Source organism: Grampus griseus (genome assembly GCF_964374135.1).
Source record: "Grampus griseus genome assembly, chromosome: 12".
Classification (NCBI taxonomy): domain Eukaryota; kingdom Metazoa; phylum Chordata; class Mammalia; order Artiodactyla; family Delphinidae; genus Grampus; species Grampus griseus.
Window position 1 is genome coordinate 72,746,878 of NC_139006.1, and position 27,137 is coordinate 72,774,014.

Here is a 27,137-nt window from a genome sequence, read left to right on the forward strand (position 1 = left end):
AAGCAGTTCCTGGAGAGCGTGATGGCTTTTAAAAAATGGTAATTCTCCTGCCATCGTGCAGACGACGCCAGGGGTCTGCGGCCAGGTCATTTTCTGTAAGGAAGACACAGCAGTCTAGCGTGTCTTCCACCTGGCATTCCGACTGGCACTTAAAATCCGTTTAGCGAACAGGAGCCGGTATTTTGATGAGTGGGGAGGATTCCTGTGAAGGACGGAGGCCATTGTTCCCTGTTGGGCGCTGCCGCTGGTTGAGTTTCCAGCGGGGCGGGAGGCCCGCCTTGCAGGGAAGGCAGTCGGGGATCTGATTGCCTGCCAGACACGGAGGGAGCAGAGAACCAAAGCCACCAAAGCCACCACAGCCGGCGATCGGGGATACTGAAATGTGTTTCCTTCCGAGGGGAGGTCCTCCTCCCTCCGCTCCACGGTAGAGGGTGTCGCTCCGTAGCCGGGGCTGCGCTGTCTGCCTCATTCGGCAGCCAGCCTCCTGGTTAGTATTTCTGTGCTGCGCCCGGGGTTTAAGAACTGTTTTCATCGTCCTCTCCTCGTGGCCGGGTGCCTGGTCCTTCATGCGTGTTGTGGTCTCACCTGTCTGTTTCCTTCCCTCACCTGTCCTTTGCCTCTCCCCATCTGCATTTCCCTGAAGCTGGGCTCCGGACCGGCTGCAGCCCGTGGCGGACCTGGGCCTGCTCCCACCTCTCCCCCGTCCTCCACCCAGCCCTCTCACTCGTTACCATCCCCGGCTCGATTCACAGCTAGAAGTGTGAAACCCCTTGATTTAGGGTTAAACGCCCCGTTGAGTTGTGGGTGGGGAAATTGCTGATTTTTTTTTTTCTTTAATGCCAGTTCAGTGTTTTACAAATTCAGTTTATTTTTTTATGGTGCTTTGTGTTGCTTTTATTTTGCTGCTGCTTCCTGCACTAGTTTTTAAAGGAAATAGATTGATAAAGACAAATAGCATTCTAAGTTTAAAATATCTGTAGTCCTCGGTGAGGTGCTGGTTTTCAGTCTCAAATTTTTACATATAATTTTTGAGAGACGTGTTTATTTCAGAGTGTGATGCATGTCCAAATGCACAAACACATGTGTAAATGTATTCTCCCATAGTATGTTTCATCTTAGTTTCGAAGGCTGTTTGGTAGTCCGTCTTTTATCCAAGCTGAGGACAAAAGTATCTTTCCATGTCCTTGTGAGATGTGTATTTATATGGATTGATGTGGACATGGGTGGATGGATGGGTGTGGATGGGTAGAGAGGAGGGTTGGCGGATAGGTAGATGAATATTTTTAAGCCTGGTTATTTGGGGGAAAAGAGTTCACTTTTGGTTTATAACTGGCAGAGTTTTTTCATGTTATATAGTCTGATCGTCAGTATTGTTCTTTATAAAATAGTCTTCAGATTTCAGTTTTTGTATAAATAGTGAACACTGTCACCCTCCTGCCACCTGCTTCTTTGCTCTCCAAGACAGATTTGTAGCAGGTTGAGGGAAATAAGCAAAGTTCATTTCCTTCTTGATAGAATAATCATATCAGTGTTAATTTCTTGAAGAATATCTTTGTTTTCACGATGATGGCTCTTCGTTAGGTCCCTGACATTATTCCTTCTGGTTGATAGCATGAAATTTATGGTTTCTTACCTGTGAATCATCTGTTTCATGAATACCTCCCATCCCCATCTAGTTTGATTGATAGAATAGTCTCAGATAATTGACTAAATGCTTCCTCTATTGCCATTTTGAAAATCTCTTAGCTGTGTTTTTAGTGGGGGAGAAAGAAAAAGTTTAAGCAACTGTGTGGACTGCATTGTACTAGTAACTGTTAATGTTTCAAAAGACTGTAAAATAAATTACAAGATGATTTCTCTTCCAGACGCTGAACCCAAAGTGGAATGAAGAATTTTATTTTAGAGTAAGTTTTTCTTTTTTGGGGGGGGGTAATAATTGTTATTGATAACTAGATTGATCTATTATCACAACAGACTCACACTGAGTGACATCTGTTAAATTTTTATTATGAAATTCCTTTTAAGAGGAGAAATGGTTGGGTAGCTTCCTAATGTGCCCCAAATTTTCAGAGACTGTGACTAGTGGTAACAAAATCTGGACTTGTTTCATTTTGGGATGTTTGAGGGAAACAAAAAGAAAGTCATCCAAATACCATATTTTAGCTTTTCTATGCAAGTTTTTCTTTAAAAAAAAATAAGGTAAAATATAATTAAAACAAGAGCTTATTTATTTCTATGAGACACGAACCCAGTAGAAGCGACATGATTAAAAAGAAGCCTAAAGGTTGCCAATCATGTTCCAATTAGGAAAGAAAATTTTTACAATTCAAAGATTCAGTGTGAGTTTGTGTGTAATATAAAACTACTTCTGGAGTTTAAATATCACCAAATTAGGTAGATTTCCTCAACCTTTTATATTTAATATCTAGAAGAGCTATGTGTAGAGAGACTGAATTCTGTGAATTAATGGAGACTGTACTATTCAGTGAATTTTTGCAGTTGCTTTTTTTTTGTACTGAAATTTTGAAAATATTAAGCTGCTCAGGTATTTAATGGAAAAGAGGGTTTTTTCCTCTTCAGGATGAATTAATTTTTTTTTTTTTTTTTTTTTTTTTTTTTTTTTTTTGCGGTACGCAGGCCTCTCACTGCTGTGGCCTCTCCCGTTGCAGAGCACAGGCTCCGGACGCGCAGGCTCCGGATGCGCAGGCTCAGCGGCCACGGCCCACGGGCCCAGCGGCATGTGGGACCCTCCCAGACCGGGGCACGAACCCTGTCCCCTGCATTGGCAGGCGGACTCTCAACCACCACGCCACCAGGGAAGCCCAGGATGAATTAATTTTTATCATCTGTATAGTTGTGATATTAAAAACTACTCTACTTCCAGAAATGCTCTAAATAAGATCTTCTGATTCGTGTAGCTTTCCAAAGAACAATATTACCATTAGACTCGTTATAATTGGTCCTGATTTCTTCCTTTCAATCACAATGGTGTCTTATGTGCTCCGAACTTAGATCGCCATATACGACATCTGTTTTCTATTATGTTCAGAGCTAAAATATGGCATGGATATTTTAATGCTTGGTGAGATCCTATGTGTAGCCTCTACCAGATGTATTTTAAATTACTTCATGAAGGACTGAAAAAGTAATGGGGGCAGATAGATATTATTGGCCCGTAGCTAACTCTCAGATACAGCTTTCCACTTATAATACTCCAAATTACTTAGACTTCTTTCAGTTTAACACCTTGGCCACATTTCTGTAAATTTTAGTACATCCAAGGTTTTTTTCAACTTATATAAGCTCTAAATATATGTAAACTCTATTTTTTTTGGGGGGGGGCATTTAAAAAAACATTTTTGTTGTATTCATTGCACAAATCTTTATTGAGTGCTTACTGTATGCCGGCTTCTGCAACAGCCTGTGGATGCACTGGTCAGCAGTACAACCCTTCACTGAGCTTTCAAACAGACACTAAGCCCCCTGCCCACCTGCCTGCTCCATCACTAGGCTAAGAGCAAGCCAAGGGGTCAGAAGCACAAGTCGTGTTCTCTGTACCATCAAATGTTATTTCATTCCCTTCTCCCTCCCTCTACGTAGTGATGGTGGACCTGGGTCCTACCACTTACATCCTTTCCAACCCTGGAGATGGCCCCCCCCAAGGACTCGCACTCCCCACAGGCTCCTTGTCTCTCACTAGGAGAGAGGAATCCTCACTTGGTAAGGTTGTGTTCCAGGATTTACGTACAATGATAGAAATGAGAACACTTCCCACCATGTCCCACACATGGTTGGTCCTTAACTAAGTGACATTGAACACTTGAGTCCGAAGGATGATTTCTGCCATTTCAGTGAGGTTTGGGTAAAGAGACAGAAAGAAGCAAAAAGACATCGAAAGCCCAGTATCTCTGACATTGACCCCACAGTTGCTGGAAGAGGGGCCATCTTTTATTTCTTTGTCTCTCTAATGGCTCGAACCATGGGCTCTGGAGACTCGCAGGCCAGACCTGGTGGGGCTCCTGGTTGCCCTGCATAACCAGCTCCTGGGCAAGTTACTTTCCCCTGCTGGGCTCAGCTCCTCATTTGTAAAATTGGGGTGACAGTTATACATCATAGGGCTGCTTTGAGATAAACGAGATCATGTGGTTTTGATATTTAATAAAGGAGATAGTGCCTAAAAAGTACTCGTACAATGGTAAAGAGCCACTTTTTACTATTTTCTTCATTATTTTTTATCATTGCTTTTATTATTAGGCCTAAGAAATTTCCTCAGGCGTAGACCTTTGCGAGGATGTAGCCTTTGGTGTACAGGCACGAGGATGCCTTTTTAGGGGAGATTTAGCAACTGTTAAAAACTACTTAGAATTATCCTTTCTTATGTTAGAAAAGCAGCTTAAAATTAAGCATTTTATTCTTCTGATATGTCTAAATATTAGACATAGAATAATAATAGAAATCAATAATAGAAAACTTGATTTAGTTGACGAAAGAGCAGGTTAATTGTTTATATTACACAATTTATTTGGGTGTGTTATAAAGCATTTTATTCTTTCAGTCTCTTATTTCATTCCTTGAATTATTTCTGCCCATTTAAAAAATATTATTTCTGTCCCTCATAGGTAAACCCATCTAATCACAGACTCTTGTTTGAAGTATTTGATGAAAACAGACTGGTAAGTGGGTCCCAATTTTTAATTTTTGCTTCATTTTTTCAAAACCTGAATTTTTAGAGCAGCATCTTTTAAAAACCTGTATTTATGTTGTACTTCTGCCAGTATACATGTCCCTCAATAAGACCATTTTTGTCCCATTACTAGTTCAATGTTCATAATTCAAACATTTTTACATGGGTAGGACAATTAATTTGTGTATGTGTATGTTTGTATCGTAGTTAATATTTGTGAAAGTCACACTGGTGATTTATCAAACCATGTATTTATGCTCTTCTTCTGGGGATACAAACGATAGGCAAATCTGTCGCCACCATTACTCACGTAAATGAACCTTTCAGGGTTTTTATGTATAAGCCAGACCATGTGACTGTGACATGTTCAGTAATGAATCTCTCTGGGAAAACAAAACTCTAATTAACAGTATATAGCAAAAAGTGAATCTATATTTAGGAGGTACAATTAAGCTGTTTTTTAAAAGTGGGACTTTCTCGAGGGAAATTCATAGATAGTAACTTCAAAGAACCAGAAATATGCCTGAGGCATAAAACTGGTACATACATTTTATATAGATTGATAGGTAAGTAGGTATACCTGTGTGTATGTATGTAACTGATAGAACTTACATTTCATTTTAGAAATGGAGTTTCAGAAGCAAATCTGGCTTAAAGCACTTTGCCGGATTTAACTCCCTAGAATGTATACATCAGATACCTATGAGCCAAGCGTTCCAACTATGAAAATGAATATTATTATGATATGTATAACGTTTTAAGGTGCTCTCAGAAGTGGTATTATAACTCAGTGGAGTCAGTCATACTCAGATTTGCTTTCCCTGAAACTTATGTACAGTCGTCCCTCAGTATCCATGGGGGGATTGGTTCCAGGACCCCTGCAGATACCAAAATCCAAGGGTGCGGAAGTCTCTAATATAAAATGGCGAAATATTTGCATGTAACCTAAACGCATTCTCCTGTATACTTGAAATTTATCTCTAGATTACTTATGATACGCAATACAATGTAAATGCTATGTAAATAGTTGCCTGTATGAGGCAAATTCAAGTTTTGCTTTTTGGAACTTGCTGGAATTTTTTTCCCCTGAATATTTTTGATTCGAGTTGGTTGAATACATGAATGCGGAACCCGCAGATACGGAGGGTCCAACCGTATATTATTTGCTTCAAAGAAATGTTCTTATGGACCCTTCTTTCTGCAGAATTCAACTGAAACTTACAAGTTTTTGAATAGCTTGAGTTTAATAGAATATTTGGTCTGGAGGAGCCTTATAATGTTAACTCATTTAATTCTCTGTCCTTGCAAATGAAGAAAGAGAACTGAGGTCTAGAGCCCTTATGTAATTATGTAACTGCTGGTCTCCGAAGTCTCAGGCCAGTGGTGGTGAATAACCAGGCCTTTAACCCTTAGGGAACTTGGGAGTATATTTGATCTCCTATGCCTTGTGTTACTCTCCAAATTAGAAAGCCAACAGATGCTGGCCCACCATCCTGATAGCTTTTCTAGTAAAATATATGGATTCTCGGTGGTTGCATTGAACTGGACATTTTGTACCTTAGGTGATACTTAGTAGTACTGAGTAGCTAAAATCACTTTTGCTTTGTGTATGCAGTTATTTTCTTGTTAAATCGAATGAGAAATTCTGCTTGAGGGTGCAGTTCTTAGCACTCCATCTTTCATCCAGCAAACACTGAATTCAGCAATGTTCAGCAGAGTAACAGTAAGTCCCTGGAGACGTAGATGCAGCCACAAGACTAATCCTTACTCTCTCATTTATTGAGCATAATAACACTTCAAGGTGAAGAAATGGTCAACTTTGAGGAAAAATTGCCTCTTGTCAGATGGGCTTTAACTCATTATTTTTCTTCTATTAAAGGAAATTCACTGTAAAAAATTTTGTTTTCCAATATCTAAAAGAATGACTGTTGTTGAGATGACCTTGCCATGAGCCCTAAACTATACTTCCAAGCCCAAAAGGGCTTTGAATCTATGCAGAGCTCTAAGAAATCCCATTTGAATACAAACTTTATCTGAAAAATGGTGTTTTATGTACCTAGCTTTGCCCCAGGCCATCTGCAGTGTTGTTACTATGAAGTGAATGCTGCTGGCAGTGGTTTTTTCTTTGTTGGCTCTTAACCCAGCTAAGACTATCCGTGACCGTAGTTGACTGTAGTGGTGCTAGGCGGTTTTCGCATTAAACAAACTGGCTTCCACTTCTCTCATAGAGATCATTTTTGGCATTTAAAACACATGCCTTTAGAAAACAGATTTGGATGTATGTAAACACAGGTTAATGCTCCACACCCTGGACTCCAGAGCTGTTGACACAGTCATGCTTTGCGGATTTTAAAATAAACTTTTTGTCACTCTTTGCAGCTTGGTGTTCCACCCCCCGCCCCCTATTTTTTACTCCCTCCTAAATAAACCTCTTTGTTAAATAACTGATGTTTCTGGATCATGGAAAAGAGTATGTTTAAAACACACAGAATATAGTCCAAGTTAGCTACAAATCCGATGACAGCTTTTTGAACGTGGACTTTCACTTTTATTGCTTAGGTCCTTTTTGACCCTTCAAAAACAGCAAGATTCTATGTTTGTATCCCAACTGGGGTGATAATGCTGACTTCTTACCGGAAAACAGTCAGCTCCAGGCAGCCTTTCTTCTGCATGGTATTTAAGTTAATTTATTACCGAAACCACATGCCCACCCTTCTTCAACTTTCCTTCCCCTTTCTTTCGGGGGGGGGGGGTGCGGTGGTGGCACAAGGGTGGTTGTTTTTTCTCCTGTCTGGCATAGGGGAGAGAATGTTTTCTCCAGCTGAGCTCCTTTCCTCTGGTACCGCCATGTCTGAGAATCATATTACGTATGAGATTGCGTCTCCCTCCCCCATCTTTTAAATGAAAAATGTTGTAGTAGCCAGAGGCAGACCTTAACTGGCAGTGTTGTAAGTTGTACCCCCCTCCATTTAGCTGTTTTGTTACTTGTAGATCATGGTCTAATTATTTCGTGTTAAAGGGACACTCATCCTGTGGGGCGTGTGATCGTATTTATAGTACATTTTGTTAGTCTGCATTCCATCATGGTAGTGTGATGACATCAGAAATAACAGGGGAGCATCACATCCGATTGCTCGTGAAAGAGCCTTCCAGCGGCCATGGCATTTTTGCTTGTCGTTATCTGGTTCGGTGGGGAAGTGGGCGGATATACTGCGTGTGCTTCTGTGTTGGATGCCAGGTTTCTCTCACATTGGTTAGAGAGAGTCGCGGTGCCCTGCTTGGTTCGGAAAGAACTGTCCGGTGAGCGCCGTGCGGTTAGATTTATAGCAGCATGGCTTGGAGTGTGTTTGCTGCCTTAGTCAGCTGTGAGAGCTCCCTGCTGGGGCCACTCCTGTCTGATGGAAAAGCAGCAGCTGGGAAGGTGCTGTTTCAGGCTCTTGCTGTTTAAAAAAAAAAAAAAAAAAATTGAGAGCGAGAGGGGGGAAAACTCCACTAAGTCCACAAGCTGGCATTGGAGGGGGAGACCGCAGTCATGTGGTTCTGGCCATCCTACCCTCTGTCACAGTGTGGATGAGAGCTTTTTGCTCTTATCCAATCATGCCTGGAATGCCGCTTGCCACTTGGGTTATTTCTGCTATCTGTCGCTCTTGGTGCTGCAGTGCTAACGGTTTGGCAGATGGGACACTTTTTCTTGGAGTTTGTGACTTTGGTTTTTGACTTCTGGCAGCACCAGGCTTCTTGTTGACGCTCGTCCTCTCCCTCCCTGGCCCTCTGGGCACCATGGCCCATCGGCTTCGGTTTCATTTTGGCTCAGGTCGCAGCAACACAGCCCCTGAATCAGAGATTCTAGACCAGGAGAGAGAAGACGACTTTTTCATGGCATTCCACACGCTCCCGCGGCGGAGCGGCCCTCACCCCTTCACCCCGAATGGAGCAGACGACGGCGGAGGCGGCCTGCAGGGAGGCATGGGCGCGCTCAAGCGCAGCACGTCCATGTTCATCCCACAGCTCCTGAGCCCCTTCGACGCGCGGCCCACCCGGAGCTCGTCCGTGCAGATCTCGCTGCAGCGCAAGGCGGCCGACGGGGCCCCTGACGGGTGCGGGCCGCCCGAGGCCCTGGACGGCGACGCGGGCTCGGTGCCTCGGGGCGGCTGTCCAGAGCCCCCGGAGCCCGGGAGTCCCGAGAGCTCCCCTCCCAGAGCGGCAAGGGTTCTGGGCCCGCAGGTCAATGGTATGTGTGGCCGCCAAGTGCCGGGCCCTGTAGCCCCCGACCGCCTCAACGAGGCCGAGCCCTTGGCCGTCGGGGGCCGGGAGGGCGGCGGCAGGCTCCGCATCCAGCACCGCGCCTCCAGTGCAGACGTGCGACAGGTGAGGCTGACGCCCTTCGGGGCCGACGGCCAGAGCGGCCCATCGGCGCCGGAGCCCAGGCGCTGGTCCCTGCAGCATGTTCCAGATGCTTCTGGAAGTTCCGGGAAGCGGTGCTTTGTCTTCCAGTTGCAGCAGCCGCAAGCCGGCGCGCCAGGGCTGGCCGGTGACTTCAACTTCGGGTTCACTGGCACCAAGGGGGACAGGTTGGTGAGGTATCCCCGCATTCGTCTGGAGAGGAGCACTTCATACCCCACGCAGCCCCGGGCCGAGCATGGGAGCCCCACGGAAGAGCGCGGCCACCCGGAGACGCCACCTCGGGGCCGCAGGGTGGCTCCCGAAATCCACAGGACCAACTCCGTGGAAAGGACGCCACAGGGTCAGGGCTGCACGTTTAAGATCAGGCAAGATCAAAATGCGGGGCAACAGCATTTCAGAATTCTTGTGACTCGGGGGCCAGAGGAAGCCCCTCTGAGTCCCGAGGAGAGTAACGCTGCCAGCCCTGGTTCCACGGGAGCCTGCGCCTCGGTAAGTGAGTGCGCGTTTCCATGTGCCGGCCGGTTGGTAGGGACTGATTCAAGCCCAGCAAGCTTATTCTCCAGTGTCATTAAAATAAACTCCATCCTCCTCCCTCCTGGGAGTTTCCCTGTTTCGGGTCAGTGTAACTTAATGTTTGGCCGGCTTCTGGGACCATGATTTGTGGTCCAGCCTTTGGTAGAGGTCCATGAAACTAATTAGCGTTTTAGCAAATATCCTCAAAGTCGAATAACTCTGTTTTGAAAAATCCAGACAACCCCTTCCCACCCCTTTCGTCCCTTCTGAATAAAAGAATTTTTTAAATGTATTACTTTTAAGTTAATCTGCAGTGCCCCAACGTGTTGACGATGGAAGTGCATTTAAAAACTGCTTGCAGATACAGCCTGTGACAACACACGCCTTTAAAAAATAATCAGTTCTAATGAAGGTGAGAGGATCTCACGCTAAACTTGTCTAGTTTCTTAATAATTGAGTGTTATGTCAAGTTGGACCAGTTCTTCCTAATGGCCTTTAGCTGTAGAGGGCCAGCCCTTGTTATATAATGTATTGTCTTTGTTTTTTTGTCCCGGTAAGTAATACTGAACAAGCATAGTCACACTCGTGGGACAGGAGGAAATGTGTTTTTGAAGCAGATTGGCTTATGGGCCAAGGCAAGGCGAAACTGATTGGGGACTTGTTAATGGTCAGATTGCACAGCCCTGCAATTTAACACGGCCCACTTGAGTGTCTAAGCTGGACTGCTGTATATAGAATATTAAGTGCCCGGTCTCCAGCTGTGGAAACGGCGCCCTGCAACAGATTTTGGCCTTTATTGCTCCTGTGTTCGTGCTGTCTCCCTTTCAGTGAAATGGAGCACAGAAAGACAGCTGCTAACTCCACCATGGCAAATGATGACTGCAGCTTTCATCGTTTGTCGTGGGATGAAAAGTTTCATCAGTTAGCTTTCTTTTACTAGTAGTCACTAGCCATTGAGTGCTTTTTTTTAAAGGACAAGCTCCTTATATTTTGAATTGGGTTTTTTCCCTTGAATTTCCTGTGATTGCTGGTTTTGAGGATACAACAATGAAATGTCTAGGAGACTTTTTGTTTGGGTTTCAGTTGCGAATGGTGACTTTCCAAACTGGATGACTGAGTATGACTGTGGAATCGTATCGCCTTTTGTGTTGAGAAATATTTTGCGCCACTTGAGTAAGTTTTATCACTGCTCCATCATTGGTTTTCACCATTTTGAAAGCGTAATCAGGAGCTAAATGCAAATATTATATTTTTCTTGGTGTTATATAACTGTTCCTTCTTCTTTTCCCTTCTATAAACCCTTTTATTATCTCTAGCCCTTCTATTAGGAAATATCTGAGCACATTGTCTTGGTCTGAACCAATACCGTTTTTATACAGTGGTACAAATTTCAATAAAATTTTGATAATAGCTTCTATCCTTCAACTCAAGAAAGTACCATCACAACAGGTGTAGGCTTCAATGGGCAGCACAGTTCCATGCTGAATTTGGACCACCTACCACATGAAGACTGACGAAATGCATTTCCTAAAGTTTTGACAACTGTTCAGTTATCAGAATTTAAATCGTTTTGCAGTTAGATGTTGAGGGCAAACGCATTTATATAATTCCAGTCTCATTTGGCTTGAAGTTTCTCATGAGATTAAAAAACAAATAGAACATACCAATTTACATGCAAGGACCATTCTAACTTGCAAGGGCTATTAGAGTGGAAAATGAACTTCTTCGAATTTGGAAATGCAAGTTCTAGAATCAAGAGCTTTTCTTGGAAAGTAAGTTCCATTTGTGCACAGTAGTTTTTATTTCCGTATTTGTATTTTTGTACACTTACAGAAATTTGTAAATGGTTGGTAGGAAGCTGGTCTTCTTTTAAGAGAAAACTTGCTTCTTCAAGAAGCAAAAACAAAACTTGTCTCATAACAAAACCGTCTGTTCCATTCAACACTTTGTACGTGTTTCATATGGGCAGGGGTGGTGAGTGTAGACGGCAGCTGCCACAGCCTTATTTATCTTGAGGGAAAACATTCACTTGGGCGTCTACAGTCTGGCTGCCACCAAGCTTTTTTGACGTTTCAAATATCTGCTGCTCTGTACAGAAGGACATTTCATTACTAGTTTACGGGGAAAATCGATTACAGTGTGGTTTTTGACTGATGTCAAAAATCTTTCTCGGAGAAAACTGTTCAAGATTCTTTTTGCGAATGTGTTCATATGTCATGATCTATGCCGTAGACTTTATTACAAGGTTACCTTGTTGAGAAATTTTCTCTGTGCCTCCCAAACGTCCTGTCATAACTGTCGTGAATAAATCTAAAATGCAACGTGATTCTAAAAAATGCTGATCAGATTCCTGGGACCCCATGTGATCATTGATTTTCTACCTGGTCTGACACCTCTGTAAAGTAGAATTGCTTTTTAGAGTTATCAGTTATAATCAGCTGTAATATTTCAGAATTCTTACAACTCATCAGTTCAGTGTGTAGCATTTTAATGGTCATTTACGAATAATTTAGTTATTTTCTTAAATTAGTTTTTTGGGTTCCTTGGTTTGGTTATGAGCTTCTTAACTGCATGACAGTTATTTTGAGGAAGTGGGATCACTGTTTACCAGGCGTTTGTGTCCCCTTTCACCATGCTGTCATGCCGGTTTTCTAATCCCACGTTACACTGGGTCCTTGGAAAGTTTCTGGGACTATCTCAGTTTCTTGCTGATACAAAATTCATAATGTAAACAGAGTTAGAAGGGCCCACGGCGGGGGCAAAAACCACGTATTCTGACACCCACTACATACACTACAGGGAAGGAGTGTGCCTTCTTTCCTTCGTCCCAGGTTCTCTGAATTTTCCTCGTGCCCTCTCCATGGACTTACACTTCCCAGAAGTAGCATGGTAGTCTTCTGTGATTAAAAATCCATTTCACTGAACGACAAAGGAATACCCAAACTATTTTTGTTTGGGGGGGAATTTTAGTTTGAATCTCTTTCAGAGAAGGTGATTTGACTCTACAGAACAATTTGGAAATTAGTATTAGTTGTCTCTTTTTTACCTTAAAAAATAACGCTAGGAAAATATGTATAAACCACCCCTTTATTTAAAAGCACCACCACAACAACGCGGTGGATAAAAAAAGCTAGTATTCCTTTCATTGACCTGGCCTCTGATTGGGTTCTGTAAACTTTTTCTTCTTGGCTATCTCTCTTAATGTGGTTCTGTACGGGCACATTCCAATATTCTGCAACTTGAAATTTCAACTTAGACAGATGTTTTGAAAAGTGTAGGTGATGACATCAGTAGGTTTGTATACACACAAACACATAGGGCTTGCAGGTGACAACTCCCAACCATCACGTGAAATAGTGTTACTTTACTGTTTCCAACCAAGGTATGTGATGCTATTATTCGGTGTGATAACTCATGACAGTATCCCATTCTATCATTTTGCGTATATACAGGATAGGAATTTTAAAAATATGTATATCTTTGCACAGTTTAGAAGCCTGTGTAGCCAAAATGCAGTTTAATGCGTTCTGTGATGTGACGTCTGAATGCTGAGAATTTTGGAGATGGCCACTCCATTTGGTGCCTTGGAGCGCTGGCCGAATGGACTGGACGGTGCAGATTCCTGACGTGTCCCGGGGGAGTTAAGACTCCCTCGCTGTGTGTTCTCTCTCGTCAGTGAAAGAGGAGGCTAAAAACGTCCAACTCACAGGTTTACCGTGAGGTTTAAATGAGGTGTTATGTTGTTTTTTCCCTTCTTACCCAAGTCTCTGTAATGTACAAATCATTCTCCAAGGAAGGTAATTGGGTTAACGGTGAACAGTCGGTTTTTGATCACAGGGTATTAGACACAAGGCAACATGAATTTAAGGCATACCTGGAAATGTTTACTTCAGTAACGGGCTTTGATCTCCTTTCTGCTGTCATCTCATCTTTCCTGAGTATTTGCCCCTCGGATAATCAGCATCACAGAGCCTTAACATTGCCCTGCGATGATGCGACCCTTGAAAAGACTTCAATTAATTCGTGAGCTGTGCGTCGTAGAACAGGACCTTTAGTTGTATTTGCGCTATTGAATTTTGAAACTTAAAAATAGTTATTTCTGCTGGCATTTCAGACACGTTATTTGTTTACCATGCCATTTTGGTTATATATATACACACACACACACATATATATATATATTTTTTTTCCATGCCATGTTTCCAGTTGTTTACTTTTCCTTCTTATGGGCTGTGGCTTTTGAGCAGCAGTCTAATGTTATCTGTACAAAATTTTCACGTTATGTGGTTTACAAATGAGGACAGAATTTGGGCATAGGCCTTATTAGATACTGACTTTTAGAGGGTTTTCATAAATGCTGCAGCTGCTTCTCTTGGCTAAGCTTGGAAGCAGAGTTCCTTGGCACTGAAATAAAACTACGGTTTTATAACATGTGCTAATAAGAAAATTGTTATCTCTACATAAAAGTTCACGATACCAGAAGAAATTTACTCCATGTAAGAATTATCTTAAATTTAATAAATCTTGGCTGTCTCTGTATAGTTGATAGTTTAAAATTAATTGAGGCTAATCTAAATGGTAGTCTATAAGCAGATTTTTTAATAAAACTAATTAACTGCATATTATTACTGGTGAGATGGATTAATGCCTAAATATACTGACCTTTTTTAACTCCTAATGATACTAGCAAGACATTTGCAAAAATGAGGAAAAAGCTGGAAATTCATGGAAGGTGTTGAAATTGTTGATTGAATGCTCGAATACCAGAATATCTAAGTTTCCACTCTAAATGCCAAAAGAAGCTCGGGGAACCCAGTCCAGAATCGGCTGGTGATTATTGAGAGGTTTAGTATCCTGTCTGCGATCATCAGTTCCCTTGATTCATACCCGGCAGCATAATATTCCATGTCCTACACAAGAGAGGACGCCACGACAGTCCACCCGCGATGTAGACCCAGCTCCAGTTTAAAGATGAAAAAGGGCTAAAAGGATAGAGTGTTGAAAATATTAGCGAAAATATGTATTGCAAGAGCTTGGTGAGTTTTCTGGGTAGATGGAGATTATGGAAAGATTTTTAGAAATGATCTTGACTCAGTATGCATCACGGATGTATGATGTTTCCAATGGGTTTTCCTTTTTAAATCTCTTATTTACTTATTTATTTTTTTGTTACAGCTTACTTGGGAAAATGGGGATGCAGAGGGAATATAAGAAAGTCAGTCAGTGACACAGGTGGCCTGCATTAGTGGGCCCGCATGAAGTTGTCAGTGTCCTGCCTGTTCTGTGCTGTGTCCTGGATTGACACCTCGGTGGTCTCTAGGCATCACCACGTTTTAACAGGAAGTTTAGCTTTCAGGGTGGAGGATGAAGTAGATTGAATTTCAAGAAGCCTGCTTTTTAATCCCTGATCATTTTAGAACCAAGAACTGTTCTGACACTTTTGAATAGAGTGCTTCATGTGAAGGGAGAGGTCATAAAATGAAATCAAAGTAACATAAATTGAGTTGGAAGGGACCCTGCCTGCCTTCTCTGGGTTGACTGTCGTGGCCACACTTAATGTTACGAATACTTTGTATTGGTTCCTTTAGGTGGCTGCCCCAACTACCTATTCTTTGAAAAACTCTGTGTTTGTTTTAGTGTTAGGTATTGTTCCCTGTACTTGGTAAGCAGAAAGTGAGGAAATTCCTCCGGGGAGGAAAAGAGCAGTGCTTCCCCAAGCAAATCTGCCTTTCAGAATTTACACAGCCTTCTTCTGGGACTTAATTTGGGACTTAATTTTTATAGATCAAGGTAAGTCAGGTGGCATTTACTTCCCTCATGTAATAACTCTGAGGAATCTGCTTTCAATCCTCTTTTCTTATGTTGTTTACCTCTTTCTTGGGGGCTGGGATGGGGTAGGGAACGTTATCGTTCCGTATTTGATGATTCAGATAGTTTGATAGATTTACAGTTTCTCTTTCCTACTCTGTGAGTCAATCCAGAACTGACAGACTTTTAAAATATATTTCATGACCCACATATGTCATAACTCATCCACTTCCTTGAGAGACTTTTTAAAGCTTCATAATCATACTTGTTGAGGTTTTTTTTTTTCATTTTCTTTTAAAATACACGACTGGGTATTTGACTGTTCAAGGAGGACAAAAAAGCTGCTGTGGTCCAATTGAGTTGAATAGAAGAGTTGAGGTGGAAAAGAAATACTGAAACACGTATACTAAGCTCCAACCAGAGAACCTAGTACTTCTTCAAAGCGGGGAGTTTTTCAGGCCGGGAGTTCTGTTGTAGGACTAACAGCTTTCTTTAACTTTCCTGAGGAGTTAGGCTGAGTTAAGCACTGCATGCTAGCAGCCTAGCTCTTGGTTCCTTATATTCTCTCTCTCATGAGTAAAAGTGCCTTAAGCTCAGTATGTATTCATTATGTACTTACCAGTTATGCTTTTCCACTTAAAAAAAGAGATACTAAGTTGTAGTGTAACTTTAAACATTTTAATGCAATTTTAATATTTAAGTTTATTTAATCTCTTATCATAGTAGAAACTGTTTTTTTAAATTCTGATATAATATTCTACACGTTAGCATATATTGTGAGGATGCCCAGATATTGCAGCAAAGGACAAAGCAATGAAAATAGTTTTATATAAACACAGCCAGCCTGCCTAAGGGCCTGCCTGCACCCTAGGGTGAAATTATACTAGCAAGAGATGCTCCTGTATTTTGCAGTTATGGCACTCTTCTCCAACGAATGTATGCAGGAGCCATTTTTTATTTTACATTCATAAACTTAGAGCTGTGAGTTTCCTTAGGAATTATGTAGCCCAATTCCTTTCCAGTTTAAAGATGAGGAAACGGAGGGCATTATTTTCACACTTACAGAGAATATTCTTTTTATCTCACAAGTGTGCAATAATTATTTTTGAATATACAGCATGTGAAGTGCTGTCAGCAGCCTGTCACCTGCTGCCTTTGCTGGGTGTCAGCACTTGCGTGGTGCCTGTTCTCGTGAAATCAATGCTTCTGCTGGATACGCATGCCTCATCTGAGCCGTCGTGTCCACTGAACAGAAAGTTCTATTGATACAAACCAGGTTTCCCAACCTTTTATATTCCAGCATTAAGGCATGCTTACACACAGGACAGGATACCATGGGTCCTGATGGACAGGAGTGATGTCATGCAAAGGGAAGATTGGAACCGGGTCTGGAAAGATGACTAGGATTTGTCCTAGTGGGTCAGTGGGAGGGACGGTATTTTGAAAGACTGAAGGTAGAAACCACCAGTGATGTGGTTTCTATATTTGCCCAAGAATTTCCTTGATCATGATTAGCAGGTTTCAACCAACTGTTTTTTAATGTGAAATGTGGCTGAAGAATTTGGGGGTATGGTTATTGGCATGAATAATTCCTTTCTTTCCCATCAAATGTGGAGTTGAATGAATTCCTTCCTTGCCTGCCTGCCTGCCTTCCACAGAGCTATTCTTTGAGCACCTGCTGGGAGAGTAGGAGGTCCAGCGTGGAGGTGAACGTGGCTAAAATGGGCGCAGTGGGGTGGGATGTGTAGGCTTTGAAGCCAGTGGTGATGGAGTGGGTATGGCACGGAGGGAGAAGGCTGCTGTGAGGATGCGAGCCTGGCAGGCAGTGAGCACAGCAGTGATGGACGCGATCCCATTTATATCGTCATGGCCCACGCTGGCTCCTGTACGGGGACTGCAGAGTCGGAGGAGCGAGGTCACAGTAGTCGTAAATGTCACCTTAGAGGGTGGCAGAGCCCAAGCCCTGGGCCTGGCTCTTGTCCCTGTTCCACACATTTATCCTTCCAGATCCTAGGAACAGTCATCACTTTTCTCAGGAGTTAGTCTAACCTCAATTCTTAGACTGTCAAACCTTAGTACTTAGACTGTCATGTTCATGTTGCAGTGCCTAGGAAATGGGAAGCATTTATTCTCCTTAAGCAAGTGTTATTTCAAGATGCTTTCTGCAGCCTGTGTCACGGCAGGATGTGGGTGGATTTATTTTTGCAGGTTTGCACCAGGGAGTCTGCTTCTGATTTGCAGATTGCATTTATTATAAGGCGTATTGTCCATTGATGAATAATGTGTGGGCTACAAAGGAGATATGCAGCTTTTAAAATAGCTCATTTATTCTGCAAGCCTCAGCCTCAGAGACAGGCAGTCCCTTCAGAAGTGGCGTCCGGGAGCAAGGGTTTCTGTGTCTTTTCCCCCGATTCCTGAGGTCATTGGTTTTGCCCTCTGGTTCATCGTGTGTTTCCTTGACGGGCTGAGACCTTGAAACACGGTCACAGTCTCAGTTCATGGAGAAGACATGAGACGGGGAGAGAATTCTGAAGTCACTGCTAAGGAAATTGATGCTCCTTTGTCTCAGCCACTGGCAAGTTCCCTGATAATGTGGATTGAGACAGAGGGAAATACCAGATGTCGTGCTTTGTACTGATGTCCTTCCTGTGGGCATCAGAAGGTGGCCACAGCCACTTATCCTCATTTCTTTGAACTGACCTACTAAGGCCTGTGCAGAGGTTCTGGGTTTGGAGAAGCCAGTGGAGTCCTCGGAGAGTGTCAAGTTTCATTGGAGAGAGCGGGCCTGGGAACAGTCTCTCAACGTTACAACCAGGAAAGGGTCAGGGCAGGACGCGAAGTGGTTCAGAGGTGCCTCCCTTACTAAGTGGAGCCCTGCGATCCGCTGATCTTTGCTCCCAGAACCCTCCCTCCAGATAGTTTTTCCTTTTGAACAGGTTTCTTATTTTGCCGAATATGTTGCAATCTTCTCTCAGTGGCCAGGTGGCCTGTGTTGGAATGCTGGTGCGTGTTGCCAAGCAAAACAGATGCAGGAAGATTTGCCTGAAGTGGGGGGAAGGGGGGGGGCAGGGAAGGTCGGTTGGATTGGGGGCAGGGCGGGGCAGGACTAAATGGTGTTTATCTGCAGAATAGAGGGTCTAACACAGGTTTAAAAAGTCATTGCTTCACAACTCTCAAAAATCATCCTAGGTTCCTGCGAGCATTTCCAGGCCTATCGAAGGCCTCTTTTTTATTTCCCACCCTGCATTCAGAATGGGGTTTAAATGGTTCAGTACAGCAAAGAATTAAGCCGCTGGTTATCAGATTTTTAATTTTATTTTAATGGATTGCTCTTTCTGCTTATTAATCGGTTGACTCTTAATGGAATGGAATCTGCCAGGGATGATGCAGACTGGGTAAGGAGAATTTCACTGATTCTGATCGTTCAGCTCATTCAAGGACCCCCTGGCTAGGAGGGGATTGACTGTTCGGGGGAGAGCGGCACCCCAGTAACTCTGACGTGCCGTCAGGGGTGAGAACAGCTAGTTTAAGAAGTTAATGCTAGTGACAGCCTAAACCTGGGCTTTGACTTGGTCAGTAACCCCTGGTGTAAATACTGATTTAGCGCGTTTATTCTCACATGTTCTTTCACTTTTGCTTGTTCCTGCGGTGGCTCTTTCTGGAGGTGGGGTGTTCTTCTGTGGCTCAGCCCACAAGGTAAGTTTCCGTGCAAAGGAGGCTGTGCGATACCTGTGTTAAGAGCAGCAGAGTGTTCCAGTTGGATATTTGCCATGTATATGGAGAAAAGCTTCTCTCCCAAATAGCTTAGAAATGAAAGCAATAGTTTTCTCCTCAGTTTCCAACTGCAAGAAGCAAGTGAAAGTGGGATTCTAATTCTAGACCGGCAAGACCGGTCTGTCCTGTTGTATCTTACCTGCAAATATGACTTTTCTCCAGGTAACAAAAGTTATCTTCCTTCTGTAAATATTAACTGAGCGCATTTTTGTGGCTTTTGAAAACTCCGCTTCTTGAAAGTGTTGACCGGGCGTCAGACTTTCATGAATTTCAGAGAAGTGGTAATAGGTGCACACTTCCCTGTAGTGTTTAAAAGCAGAAGTGCAAAGGACTTTAAAGGTTACCTGGGCCAGTGTCTCATTTTTTTAAACAGGAAAGTGTGTGGCTTGTCCAGAGACACACGGGAAGAGGGTAGCAGAACTTCAGTACCAGGCGGCTTGATGCCGGAACCGCCCTTCTCCCTGCTACACTCCAGCTACGTCTTAAGGGTCTTTTAAAAGCGAACTGTCCAGGGGTGGTTCACATGATTCTCTTACTCCTTTTCATGCCTTCTTAAGTAGAACATTCTAAGCATATCTCAGTGGGTTTTTTTTTTTTTTGGACTCACTGTTACCCTCACAGCCATGGATTATTGTATAATCTAGTCATTCTTTATGGAAATGTTTTATTAATGTTGCTATCAGGGCTTAATAAGGTATATAATACACTTTGCTTCATCATTAAAGTTCTCAAGACGTCCATCATCTCTGAGATGAGTTTGCTGCTTATTGTTGATTTCTCATCTCTCTTGCTCGTCAGTTACCACTTCTTAGAGCTGTGAGTATAGCAGCCCGCCTCCCTCTTACCTGCTAAGGACTTAGAAGGTGTTTAGGGGAGTTTGTTAGGATTGTTTATGAACTGAGACTAAATGGACTGAGAGTAAGGATTTGAGTCGTTCTTTTTGAATAAAGAGCACGTGGTCTGTCTTTTGTCTTTCTCCCCAATCCCTTTGCCTGTTTTATTCTTCTTTGTCCTTGGAGCATGTCTGGAATCAGATAGATTATTTTAAGGTTTAAGTTTAAGAATTCAGTAGGATAGAATCTATGCCAGCTGTTTAGCATAGTTCCTGGCACTTAGTGGTTAATAAGTGTTAGGTGTTTTTATTATTATTCCCTCTGAAGAAGATGAAAGTTCTTCACAGATGTTTAAGGATTGGATACCCAGCAAAGCTGTCAGCTGAATTCATATTGGCAAACACGTTTGTGGTTCATCTTAATTCTTATTGCTGCCTGGGTCTTGTCCTTATCCTTTTAGAGTTAATGAATTTTCTACTGGACTGTATGGAAGAACTACGAAAAAGATCAATAAAAAGTATTCTTAAAAAAACATTTTATGATTCACTAAACTACCAGGTGTCAGCCAACTTTAGACTTTAAGTTAAAAGGACTTTCAGGGCTCTAGTGGTTTATTTGCCTTTTTTTTTTTAAATTGAAGTGTAGTTAATTTACAGTGTTGTGTTACTTTCTGGTGTATAGCAAAGTGATTTATTCTCTTTTTTAAAGGCCAAACCAAGATCACTTTATGACAGTGGCTACCTTTCCCCTAGAGGTATTTCTGGAAGAGTTCTTTCTGATTCTCATTAAACCCAAACAGAGTTGTCATAATTTAAAAGTGACCCTTTAGATCTGTAAATTATGAAAACCAAATTATAAACCAAAATGTACAGTTGATTACAGATCAGTAGTTTTATCAACAGTTATGTAGTTGCACATATTAATTGTGTATTTTGCTATTGAGTAGAATAAAAATGTAGGAATTGAGTAGTTTCCCTCATTGATTACCATGTTTGTTTGGTAATAATTAAAATCAGTCTTTATTTTTCTTTTTGTGTATTTTCCACGCTTCACACCGAATGTGCTTCTCTCTAATCTAATCTGTGAATTTCAGGAGTCTATTAATAAGTATGTGTTAAAGAATTAGTTGCTAATTTTGGATGTGCTTGAAATGAGATTGTCAGCAAATTACAACTTCAAACCTAGGACTGTGGTTTGTTATAGATTGGACATCATCCCTGGTGTAGAAGAGAAATTCCAAACGTATGAAAGATACAACAACTTCATTACTTCTGATATTTTTTTCATATATTAGACTTTTCTTCTGTGCCTTTAAGATACTTAAAGTCTAACATAATATCATGGATAGTTTTTCACCCCAGACATTTTATTCGTGTTAAGGTTTTGCAATGTTAAATTTATTGGAAATTAGAGACTAGAAAACAAATCTTTACTGATGAAATAGTAGCTGTTTATTTACTAAGCCCAAGTCTCTCGGTGACAGCTGTGGAATAAGCTACAGTTCAGTGGTAACGCTGGCAGGAAATTAATATTATTTAATGCAGCCTCCCCTGCTTTAGCAAAAAAATAATTAACTCCAGAGAGGTTGTGTGATTTACCTGCTGTTGCCTCCTTTATGAACATGAAGGTCAGCAAGGATAAGTGACCCTTCTGAATTCCTTTAACATTCCAGGTGCTGTTCTGGAGATGCAAGTGTTGAATAAGAGAGACATGGCCACTGCTCTGGGAGGCGTATGTTCTAGCTGCTGTGGTTATTACGAATAGTAAAAAGACACTACTAAATAGTTATTTCCACAAATATGCCAAAGGACGTAAACAGGAGTCTGAGACAGAGAAGGTAATAGGGAGGCCTCCTTGGAGAAGGGCGATCAGGAGAACCCCCTCTCAGGAGCCAGCTATGACCGAGGCCTGATGTGTGAGGTGTGGGCTGCGTGGATGGAAGGGAGTCCCGGAGGAAGGAACCTTGCACCCGTGCACACGGAGGTCCTGCATGGGGAAGGGAGTTGGGTGCATTGGAGGAACTAAGGGATCATGATGAGGCTGGAGTGTAGAGAATGAAGGGGGTACTGGCCCAGGGGGAGTCGCAAGACATGCCAGGACCCCAGGTCTTTCCCATCAGAGAATATGTCCTGTCTCTAAATCACATGGAGGCACCTTGGTAGATACAAAACTTGAATTAACCCAGCTTCCCTGGAGCCTAGGAAAATAAAGTCGCTATTTTTAAAAGTACAAATCATCTGATTTTCTAGAGGAAAAACAATCAGCTTCTAATATCACCTTAGAAATTTAGGAAGGGTCCCTCCCTCCAGTTGTTCCTCTCACAGATGATAGGAAGGCACCTTTAAAAAAAAATTTTTTTTACTGAAGTATAGTTGATTTGCGGTGTCGTGTTAATTTCTGCCGCACAGCAGAGGGATTCAGTTATACGTGTGTATACATTCTTTCCCCTATTCTTTGCCATTGTGGCTGATCACAGGATGTTGACTATAGTTCCCTGTGCTATACAGCAGGACCTTGTTGTGTATCCATTCTGCATATAATAGTGTGCATCTGCTGACCCCAGCCTCCCACTCCATCCCTCCCCCGCACCCCCCCGAAGGCACTTTTTGTTTCCTTTTCAAAATTCTGTGTCACATATTTTGCCTCTGCTGAGATATAAAGACAGGACAGACAGGAATGTGTGAGGACGTAAAGGTTTCCTTACGTGTCTTTAGATTCCATCTTCACTCTTGAAATGTTTGACAGAGAAGCGTAAGCTGGTTTTGTTTGGTTTTGGTTCATCAGACGCTGTGTGGTCATTGACAGTTGGGTGTTGCAGACAGGGCTTTGTGACCTCGTAACAAGTTGGGCTAATGTATGTATCCGTTCAGTGAGCTCCTTGCACGGTGCTGCGTTTCAGACCAAAATGGTAGGTAGGCTGTGTGACTTTAAAGCACAGATTTTAGGTCTGGCCCTAAGACCATAGAGATTATATCAGCATATCCTTCTTAGAGTGAACATGGGAAGACAGTGTGGCGGAGCAAGGCTGGCTGCAGATGTTTTCATCCCTCCCCCATCAAGAGGTAGCGTGTAGGGCTTCCCTGGTGGCGCAGTGGTTGAGAATCCGCCTGCCAGTGCAGGGGACGCGGGTTCGTGCCCCGGTCCGGGAAGATCCCACATGCCACGGAGCGGCTGGGCCTGTGAGCCGTGGCCGCTGAGCCTGCACGTCCGGAGCCTGTGCTCCGCAACGGGAGAGGCCACAACAGTGAGAGGCCCGCGTAACGCAAAAAAAAAAAAAAAAAAAAAAAATGAGGTAGCGTGTATTCCCCTCCCCTTGAATCCGGGCTGGCCCTGGGAATGCGGTGGCAGTGAGGCTGGGGTCCTTCTACATTTAGTCTTTAAAAGCCCTGGCAGCTTTCGCTTCCTGCCTTTGTGGGAGTGTGTGCCTTCAGGATCCGGCTGCCGTGTAAAGAAGCTTCAGTTAGCCACATGTAGAAAAGTTCCGGCTTTCTGCCAGAGTGCCCACCAGGTGAGTGAAGTCTTGGACGTTCCAGCCCCAGTCCCCATCTAAATGGCTCTGGTGGGTTTTAGACCCTAAATTTCAGGGTGGTTTGTTAGCAGTAGATAACCAAAAGAGACAGGGTCCTTAACAGGTCGTGGGGAATTTAAACCTTGCTTGTTTGTCAGAGCCGCCTTCTGTAGGTGAGCTCGGCGGGGCGTGGGGTGATGGAGTGCTTGGACAGCTGTTTCCCCGGAAGCTGGAGGAGGGCAGCCTCGCACACGATGGGCAGACCAAATAGCTCAGGGATGCACTTGCTTAGACAGCTGAGAAACAACTGCAGTGGCCCAAAGGAGTGGGGAGAGTGGGTGTTTTGCTATCAGGAATGGAGTTATTCAACTTGAAGGGAAAAAGATGTATAGTTTAAAGAAATCCATCACGTTTCTAGAAGTTGCACTAAGAGAAGCATTCTTGGCCTAGGCCCTGCACCAAGATCCAGTTATTTGTTAAAATCTAGTTTAGGAGGTGGGTGGTGAGGACTTCTTCCAAATAATAAAGAATGGTTTAATATAGGATGACAGTCTCAATTTTCTCCCCTCTGAATTGCTGGTGAATTTCAGGGTCCAGAAAAATTTCATTTACCTTGTCCTGTAGGCCCTTGTGGTCATAGCAGTTGCTGAAGTGTTTTTGTTTTTGTTTTTTTCTGTAGCAGGTGCTCAGTAAGTGGGATCAATTTAGTTTCCATAGTAATTTGATTCATGTTACATGTAATTTAGCTCCGTTTGCTCTAAAGCAAAATCTGTTGCTATGTTTAAAATCACAACAAATGACGTCAGTTACAAAGCACACCTGCGCACTTTGGTGGATTTTTCTCCGTGTCCTGTGATTAACCACTACACACACACGTGTGTGTGCGACCACACACACAAACACACCCTCAGACCAAAAAACAGATTTGACATGCAAAGAGTTTCATGGTTCTTGAGTAATTTGAAAAGATACAAAGCCCAAATTAACCATCCTGAGCACGACCGTGTGCAAGTCCTCATTTCGAGGGAAACCACAGCCTGGCAGTCGTGTCAGCCCCTCCCCTTGCCGGGGCCTGAATCACCTACACGTTATGGGGGCTGCTGATGACCGCCAGCGTTTCTGTCACTGCAACCTCAGCAGCCTTGGGCCACACTCCTCACCCATTCCCTGCCCCAGACTGTGGGGCAGAGGGACCTCATCTCGAGAAGGATGGAACCGGTGAGGACAGGGCCTTTATTTATTTATTTATTTTATAAATCTATTTATTTATTTATTTTTGGCTGCGTTGGGTCTTCGTTGCTGCGTGCGGGCCTCACGCCGTGGTGGCTTCTCTTGTCATGGAGCACGGGCTCTAGGCGCCTGGCTTCAGTAGTTGTGGCACGTGGGCTCAGTAGTTGTGGCGCACAGGCTTAGTTGCTCTGCGACATGTGGGATCTTCCCGGACCAGGGCTCGAACCCGTGTCCCCTGCATTGGCAGGCGGATTCTTAACCACTGTACCACCAGGGAAGCCCTAAGGCCCTTTTTCTGCTGCTGACAGTTTCTGTGACCCCTGGTCATGTCACTTTTCTGAACCCACTTCCTTATTTGTTAAATGACAGTACCTGCATTAGACTTTCTGTGAGGAATAAATGAGGTAACTTCAAGAGCTCTGGTGATGCTAACGTGCTGTACAAATGTGGTTGATTATATTATTATTAATGATAAAATGCTTACTAGAAAAAATACAAAAAAAAATCTTTTTCCCCCTTAAGATAGCTTGAGAAGGATTTCAGACTTAAATGATTAAGGAAGGCCCCACGATGTAACGAACAACGTCTTTGGTTTGAACTGTGTATAGGGCTGGGCGCTGGCTGCAGAATTGTTGGAGTGTGTTGGGTGTCCACGGTCACCAATTCTGATATCACTGTGCTCAGGCATTTTGCTGGAGTAGACCATGTCCTGCTGTTTATTAAACATTTCTGTGTAGAGAGAATTGTTTTTTTTTCCCTGGAGAGGATTTATGTCTTAGTGCCAGGCTCCAGGTTGGCGGTACTACCCTCGGCTTTTTGCTTGGCAGACGTGCAGCCAGGTCATAAGGGGGAATTTATGGCAGGTCTGGGTAAGGACACTAGACGAGGAGAAGAAAAGGGACTTGGCTGTTGAAAGGGAAGCATGTTAGCCTTGGCACCTCTGGGCCCGCTTTGCCCTGGGGGCTTGGATTTGAGCACTGGATCCTGTGGGTTCCCTCCAGGGGGGGAGGGGAAGGAGCATTAAGAAGGGGAAAGAAAAAATGCTTCGGTGAAAACAGAAGCAACAAATAAAATAGAGGATGGTAATTCTGGCGTGATCCCTGAGGCAGCAGAGAAAGGCAGGCTCTAGGCTGAGTGTCAAGAGCTCGGTTCCTGGGGGTGGGCGCGCTTGGCTGGGGTCGTATACTCTGGGCACGTCGGGTTGGTTTGGGAAGCCTGGCAGCAGGGAAGGGAAAGGTTGTTGACCAGGCCTCTTGTTGACATGGTAGATCTTGAGTTGGGGTTGTGACAGATTGTCCTCCTCCAATAGGTAGTTGCTAGATGTTAATTGCTGGCTAGATCATTGGTTACATTTGCATTTTTGGCTTGTTTCTTGGTGGGTATAAAGGAGATAATTCAAACCTATGGCTTTTAAACTTTGCTCCCAAGGCTGATTCTGAGGTTCTGCAAAGGGTCACCTAAATGTCATTTTTATTATTTTTAACTTTTTACAACTCTGAAAATGTGATCATAAATTCAAACGTACAAAATGTGTGAGATAAAATATCTTATCAGGGGGCTTCCATGGTGGCGCAGTGGTTGAGAGTCCACCTGCCGATGCAGGGGACACGAGTTCGTGCCCCGGTCCGGAGAGATCTCACATGCCGCGGAGCAGCTGGGCCCGTGAGCCATGGCCGCTGAGCCTGCGCGTCCGGAGCCTGTGCTCCACAATGGGAGAGACCACGACAGTGAGAGGCCCGCGTACCGCAATAAAAAAACAAAAAAACAAAAAACAAATATCTTATCCGTATGTTTTATATTCTGAGATTATGTTCTGTGTGAAATCCATTGGCATATCCTGCTGGCTTATTTTTAACCACTTCTGGATTCTTGTTATATCTTAACTGGTTGAATTGGCTAGGCAGGTTATGGTCAAAAACTTCCGTTTTTATAAGCATCACGGGTGATGCCAATTCAGGTGGTCCATGACCTGCTTTGAGAAACCTTAGGCTGAGAGATGTTGAATGATGCCTCACTCAGAACTGACAACCTTGGAAATACTTTCTCCCTAGCTTAGTTATTTTCATCTGCAAAGCCATTGTTTGAGAAATATCAAACATGCTTTCTTTTTCATAACCAAAAAAATGCTGAAGTGTGTTCATAATCCTGTCTAGTTCTTTGAGAGCATTGAACCTCAGGTAGGCCTGTGAAATTGAGAGAGGCATTCTCTCCATTATATACACTGGAAAGCTATGTATTTTGCAACTAACAGTGTATAATGTAGTTCGTTCTGGAGTTGGAGGTCTGACCTCTCCGTATGGCCAAAGCCATTTGAAGATCAGAAACTTTGGAGGCACCTTGTACCTTTTCCACATCCACCCGGTGGCCAGGCCCTGCCCCTTCT

General features: G+C 43.3%; 1 protein-coding gene across 6 annotated transcripts in view; it reads left to right on the forward strand.

The window, feature by feature from the left end:
- The first annotated feature begins 382 nt into the window (after positions 1-382).
- NEDD4L (NEDD4 like E3 ubiquitin protein ligase) overlaps positions 383-27,137 on the forward strand; it is a 147,524-nt gene continuing 120,769 nt past the window's right edge. Inside the window, exons 1-3 of one of the 6 annotated variants that reach the window (XM_082667467.1) lie at positions 383-487; positions 1,866-1,904; positions 4,620-4,673. Coding sequence is in view for 3 of the 6 variants with exons in the window: in XM_082667464.1 (XP_082523590.1) it covers positions 18,775-18,804 (30 nt within the window). In the remaining 3 variants the exon portion in view is untranslated. Of the gene's footprint in view, positions 488-1,865; positions 1,905-4,619; positions 4,674-9,207; positions 9,578-18,554; positions 18,805-27,137 lie in introns of those variants that run through there. The other 5 variants (XM_082667471.1, XM_082667468.1, XM_082667464.1 and 2 more) reach the window with 5 other exon arrangements.